The sequence below is a fragment of the Panthera uncia genome, chromosome D1, assembly GCF_023721935.1.
Source record: "Panthera uncia isolate 11264 chromosome D1, Puncia_PCG_1.0, whole genome shotgun sequence".
NCBI lineage: Eukaryota > Metazoa > Chordata > Mammalia > Carnivora > Felidae > Panthera > Panthera uncia.
The window spans coordinates 2,478,472-2,484,471 of NC_064808.1; the positions used below are offsets into that span (position 1 = coordinate 2,478,472).

Genomic DNA, 6,000 nt, shown 5'->3' on the forward strand with positions numbered 1-6,000 from the left:
CCATTCCTGCCATCAGTCCTAGACACGCACCTTCAGCCAAAAATGAGGCCCCCCCCCCCCACAGGGCGTGAGCCTGGCACGTGGCTGAAGGCAGGCCCCAGGCCCCATGGTTCGAGGACAGAGCTGTGCTCAGAGTCTCCCCACAGGGTCGCCTGGAGACCCAGGATGCCCCCCGACCCCCGCACTGGGCTCCAACGGGCCTTGCACATGGTCAGGAGAAGCCTGATGGTCTGTGTTAGGTCCGAGGTGCAACAAGGACACCTGGAGGGCGGGGGCCCCCGTGTGATCATTTCCTTCCAAATGTCCGGCTCGGGGGCAGCAGGGAGAGAGGAGAGGGAGAGAGGCAAAGTGATGGATGCACGCCTGGAGGGAGAGGGGCGTTTGGGCCTCACCCCTGGTTAGGGAGGGGGGCGTCACGCCCCCCCCCCCAGTCGCAGTCTCCCTGGCTGGTATCAGGATGCTCACAGCCCGACAGGGCGCGGCCGGCACCCAGGGCCGGCAGGTGGCTGGACGTGAGCGGTCGATTTCCACCTGCAGCGACTGGGAATCTAGGGTCACCTAGGTGGCCTTCATGGGACCTGGCAGTGTGGATGCCCAGCTGGCTTGCTCTTACGGGTGTCCATCCGGAGACTCGTGGGTGAGCAAGGGCCAGGGCCCCACCTGCGCGGGCAGGGTGGGAGGAGGAGGGGAGAAGGGAGTCCCAGCCCCGCCAAGCCCCGCACGGGACACGTCCGCCAAAGACCCCAGCCTCTTTTCAGGGTCTTGAGAGGCAGGAAAGAGCGGCTCTCCTCCTCTCCTCTGGGAGGCAGGGGGGGATACAGCACAGGTAGGGAGGCTGAGCCCAGCCCCGAGTCCCGTCTGCACACCCAGGGCACCCTCCCCCCCCCCAGTAACTGGGACAGGGCCGACACTCTTCCTGAGCTCAGGGCACGTCCTCTCACTGAGTCCTGACCTGATGAGGGAGCGCTGTGGTACCGTGGGCAGGACTATTTCCCACACAGCGGGTGGGGAGGCTCACCCGTGGGAGGAGGTCAGCCCACGCTGCGGGGGCCGACTGCCTTCTCTAACCTGCCTGTACCGACTTCCCTAGCTTCCGCTCCCCACTCCCGCAGGCTCTGCCCGAGTCGGGACATCCGTGTCCCCTGTCCTCGCCTCCGCACACGCCGTGTTCCCTCCCTGCAGGTGCCTCCCTGCTTCCCGGACGTGGGGCCAGTCCCCGTCCCCAGTGCTCCGGGGGCCCCCGGTCACTCCGGCCAGCGGAGTCTCTTGGGCTGGGGCTGTCTTGGGACCATCTACTCACGAGGTGTTAACTCCCAGGAGCAGGGTGGTGGGATCCCCAAAGCCAGGCCAGGGACCCCCCTTCACACAGCTCCATCTAGAACCAGCTACACACACAAGGGGCTTGGCACCTGCCAGGGGCCCTGCAAATGCTCCTGGGTGGCTGGGATAATGCCTAGTATTGAACAAAGTGGACAAAAAAAAAAAAGCTGTAGTAAATGGGGAGGAAATTCAGAGTGAGCCCGTCAGGTCAGAGGGCAGGAAAGTGGGTCTGGGGACATCCAAGAATCCCCCACCAACACGAGACAGGGAAAAGTTAACCGGGTTCAAAACTGAACACTAACCATCTGTCTGCTGGGGCCCGATCGTGACCTTTCAGGACCTTTGTAGTCTGGGGGAGAGAAAAAATGTCCCTGAAACATCTCCCCCCACCTGGGGGGAGCGGCACGGAGGCCCCGTCAGGAATGGCTGTCCCTTCTACCTGCATTCCAAGACCAGCTGAGCACTTAGCTGTGTTACCCCAGGTAGCTCCTTCTGGAACCTTCCTCGCAAAATGAGGGCCAGGGGGAATAATAAAACCCCCCTCGTATAACACGACTTCCCTCAAAGGGTTACTGGAAGGATTAAACATGTCTATACACAAAGAGTTCACACCAGGCCCCGGCATATAAAGAACCCACAAGAGGAGTGTGCTGTAAGTGGAAACTGAGACAAGAACAGATAAAGAAATAGGGGAGGGCAGGGGAAAAACAATCCCATGGTCCAAGTGGACCACAAGTGAAAGACGGTGGGCTGCACCGTGGGGACGGGCAGGAGACAGCCCAAAGCACTGGTGCGAGAGTCCCTGATCTCCCTCAGGGCCTTGCCTGGTCACTGATTTGTTGTGGACCAGGGGTGTTCTCTGTTGGGGTCTTAGTTTTATGAAATGGGGGTGGTCCTATCTGAGTAAGTGTAAGGGCTTAGCAACCTTTACACAGAAGGTGTGGGTTCCCTTCCTACCATACTGTATGCAGATCAGAGAGCGATTCTGAGCTGGCTATAGAAGGAGCTGGAGAGGGAGTCGCAGAGTAAGGCCACGGGGGCGGCCGTGGTGGCCATGTGTCTCTGTGGGGCCCTTCCGTGACGCGGGGCAGTGGGTGCTTTTCTCGTGCAGGACGGGACGAAGCGGTGAAGATTTAAGTTGCAGCAGGGAGGTCACGGGTTAGACTGTATGTGCAACTTTCCAGTGCGAAAAAAGCTTGAAAAAAGCCTCGAGACCTTCTCCTCTCCGTATCCTCGAGAAAGGGGCGGGTGGCCCCTCGGCACACCTTTCTTGAAGGCGGGGGATCTGCCATTCATCTTTTTGACGCCTGGCGCCGAATGCGTGGTTAAGGAACGAACGAGCGCACGCATACATAAAAGGCCACCCGAGCTGGGGCTCTGCACAATTCCCGGCGGGCGTCGCCAGGTCAAGGGTACCGGAGCTGAGACCCAGCCGGGCCAGCAACGGTGACACCACACTCCCCAGCCCCGAGCCTCAGTTTTTCCATCTGTAAGGTGGGGACACAAACGTCCCCTCGACCTAAGTCACGGGATTCTTACGCGGACACGCGTCACGGGAGATCTGAAGGTATTCCAAGGATCATCCCCAGAGCGCCTGGCAGGAAGCGCTCCCGGAAGGAGCTTCCCTGAGGAGGACGGTAAACACGGTGGAAAAGAAACGACTTCCTGAGGTCACACCGGAGGATGTCAGGGGACCGGGGTCCCCTCCACGGCAGGCCTGCCCCAAGCGCCACAGACAGCGGAAGGGCAGCCTACGTCCGGTCCACACCTGCCTCTCTAAACTCTCTCCCCGAACTCCGAGAAGACGGCAGAAGAGGCGAGCTGGCCTAGGACCAGAATTCCTTTATTTGGCTTCTGACTTGGAATCGGAGCTCCAGGAGCCGAAGTCACACGTTCGTGTGAGATGGCCGAAGCCGGGGCAGGTCTAACTGGGGGCAAAGAGAAGCTGCTACGTTCCCTTGTTCCTAAAATGGGGAAAAGGAAACCAGCCACCTGCGAGGTTTCTTTCGGTTCTGGGACTCTTTCCGCGTTCACTTTCGAACTTCACTTTGCTCCCCCAAACGTTAAAGCTTAGATCACCCGCGCGACAAATGACTGTCGGGCGCTCCCCACCACCTCCACACGGATCGTCCCCGGTCGGTCGCCGACAGAGAAGCCCTCTTATTTTCCAGGCAGGTCGACACCAGGCCCGGGCACTTCTCTCTGGGGCTGTCTGGGCTTGTCGGGGCATACAGATCCGGGGCCGCCGACAGCCAGCAGGACGAAAGCAGAAACTCTCAAAGATAAACACAAAGAAAACTTAGCGAAATAAATTGCGTCCAACTTGGCCTCTGGCTCTTGAGTCGTTTCTGGCGCCTCTTGGTACAGAAACAACGAGCTGACTCTTATCCTGGAACCTGGGAATGGCAGGAAAAGTAGAGGCCCGGGGACTCCAGCTGGGAAGTGTAGCCTGCATGGGAGGGGAGTCCCGATGGCCAAGTTAAACTCCATCCATGCTGCAGCGGCACGTATGCAAGCTCGTCTGGGAACCGGATAGGAACTCTGTGACCAGCCCACGCCCTCCGGCCTTCACCGGGTGACTCAGGGTAATCACCGACCAACCGTCACTGGCTTGAGCTGTGCTGGGGATGCCCTTGGAGGCTCTCCCCATCGTGCTTCCGGCCCGCCCCGTAGACATTTCACCGGCAGGACACTGCTCGTGGGGTCAGTGCCCCTGATTCACGGCCCTCCGAGCCCAGGGTCTGCCCCGAAACCTGCCCATAGGAAGAGCCGTGTGCAAATTAAGAGGCGACAGTCTCATCGGGGCTTGTCTACGCCTTCCCAGACCGTGAAGACCTCTAACGAAGGGCCAAGTCTTTGCAGATTTCGTGGCCCCCACCAGGGTCGGGGGCAGACAGAGAGTTTCTGAATCCAGATAAGCAACAGGCCCCTGAAGTACAACTCCAGAGCCCAGGGCCATTGTTAAGGGCTCGGCTCCCTATTTCAGACCCAGCCCATCATCAAGGGGAATTCGGTCTTCCTCTGGAATGCCCACTCCTCTCCACCTCTTTGGCTGGCATCATCTCTGGCGCCTTCTCACTGGTGCCCCCACACTCCCGCCTCTGGGTGTTGCCACAGGAGACAGACCTCTTTGTCTGGAAGGCCCCACCCGACCCCCATTACGGGTGGAACCAGCTCCTTCCCCAGGACGCTTGTTCCTCTGGCAAGCTGTCCATGACACCCGCTTCTGTGTCTAGGTCCCAGTTAGCTCTCCTCCCAGCTGCTGGGTGACCCCACTCCCGGCCTCAGCGTGCTCACGGGTTGTAGTAACAGCGCCTGCCCCCCAGAGTCGTCAAGATTAAGTGGGCTAATTCTCAGCTCCGGCCCCTTCTACGGGAGGGTCCCTCCGCCACCGTCCTGGGCCACGCTCCCGTCACCACTCACAAAGCCCCAGAGGGGTGCCGTTCCCCGTCTCATTCCCCAGGGGTGCCCGCCGCCCGACCCGATGTGGGCACACGGTGTTTTTGCCGAAACGATGGCTCCGAGCTTCTGAGGCCAGTGGTATTTATCCCAAACAGACACCCCTCTCTCCATCAACACCCGCTCCCAATGCCCCCTGAATCTCTGTGCAAACCCCAGTGCGGAGAGGGCGCAGGGCCTGAGGGTGTCTGCTGTCCCTGGAACACTGAGAGCCGCCCTGCCAGGATCCCATCCCACAGGGGCCTCCCTGAACGCCGGCCGGGCTCTCCAGTCCGGGACTAGGGAGGCAGGCCTGCATCCCCGCGAGGTCAGAGCCAAGAAACAAGGCTGGGGCCTCAGCGGCAGCCGCTGTAGGGAAGAGCGGGGGAAGGAGAGTCTGATCTCTGGTCGGGAGTGAGCACCCCGGGGTCCCCTCTGCTCTCACTGAGGGCCCCTCTCAGCCCTTCCCTCTCGGGGCAAACTTCCTTCTAACTTTAAACCAAACCCCCTCACTGGCGAGTTCTGCCCTCCAGGGGTCCCCGTGACCTCTGGATCTGGCCCCAGAGGGAACGGTGGGGGTAGCAGGCCCCAGAGAGGGGTCCCCAAGCACGTGGCCAGCTGGCGCTAGCCTACGCGGCCGGCTTCCACTCCCACCAGGCGCCGGCTGGGGACGGGACCGGCGCGGAAAGAAGTCCGGTGCCACCGGCGTCCCCTCGCTGGCTGCCCGGGCGTTGAGCGCTCCGAGCGGGGCACGGCGCGTCCCGGGGATTCCGCGTGCCCCAGCAGGTGAGCGACTCACCGGAGGGTCCAACCCCAGAAGGGCGCGGCTGTCGCCACCGGGGGAGGGGGGGGTGCCGGAGGCTGCCACCCTCCGGCGGCGTGGCGAGGCGGCTCCCCCCCTCCCCCACGGCGCTGCCCCCACCGGCTCCCACGACAGGGGGGGCGTCCCACCGGGGGGCCCAGCCGTGCCCCGGGGGGGCGGGGCGGGGGAGGCCGGCTCCGCGGGAGGGGGGGGGCGCCCCCCCCTCCCCGGACGCGGCGCAGGTGAGCGGCCCTCCCTCCGGGGCACGGCCGCCCGCACTCACCGTGCCCTCGGACGGCAGGTAGCCGATGTCCTCAATGGCGCAGATGTTGATGATGTGGACGCTGCGGTCCTCGGCCGGGAGCGTCGAGTACTTCTCGTTGACCCTCATCGCGGCCGCCTGTGCGCCCGGCCGGCCGGGCGGCGCGCCCTCCGCATCC

The 6,000-nt window shown here is 62.5% G+C and overlaps 1 protein-coding gene across 2 annotated transcripts in view; it reads right to left on the reverse strand.

The window, feature by feature from the left end:
• The window catches only part of ANO1 (anoctamin 1), an 81,149-nt gene extending 75,159 nt beyond the window's left edge, over positions 1 to 5,990 (reverse strand). For both annotated transcript variants that reach the window (XM_049641591.1, XM_049641599.1), the window contains exon 1: positions 5,844 to 5,990. In XM_049641591.1, coding sequence (XP_049497548.1) covers positions 5,844 to 5,951 — 108 coding nt within the window. In that variant the 5' untranslated portion in view covers positions 5,952 to 5,990. The remainder of the gene's footprint in view (positions 1 to 5,843) is intronic.
• Between the last annotated feature and the right edge of the window lie 10 nt (positions 5,991 to 6,000).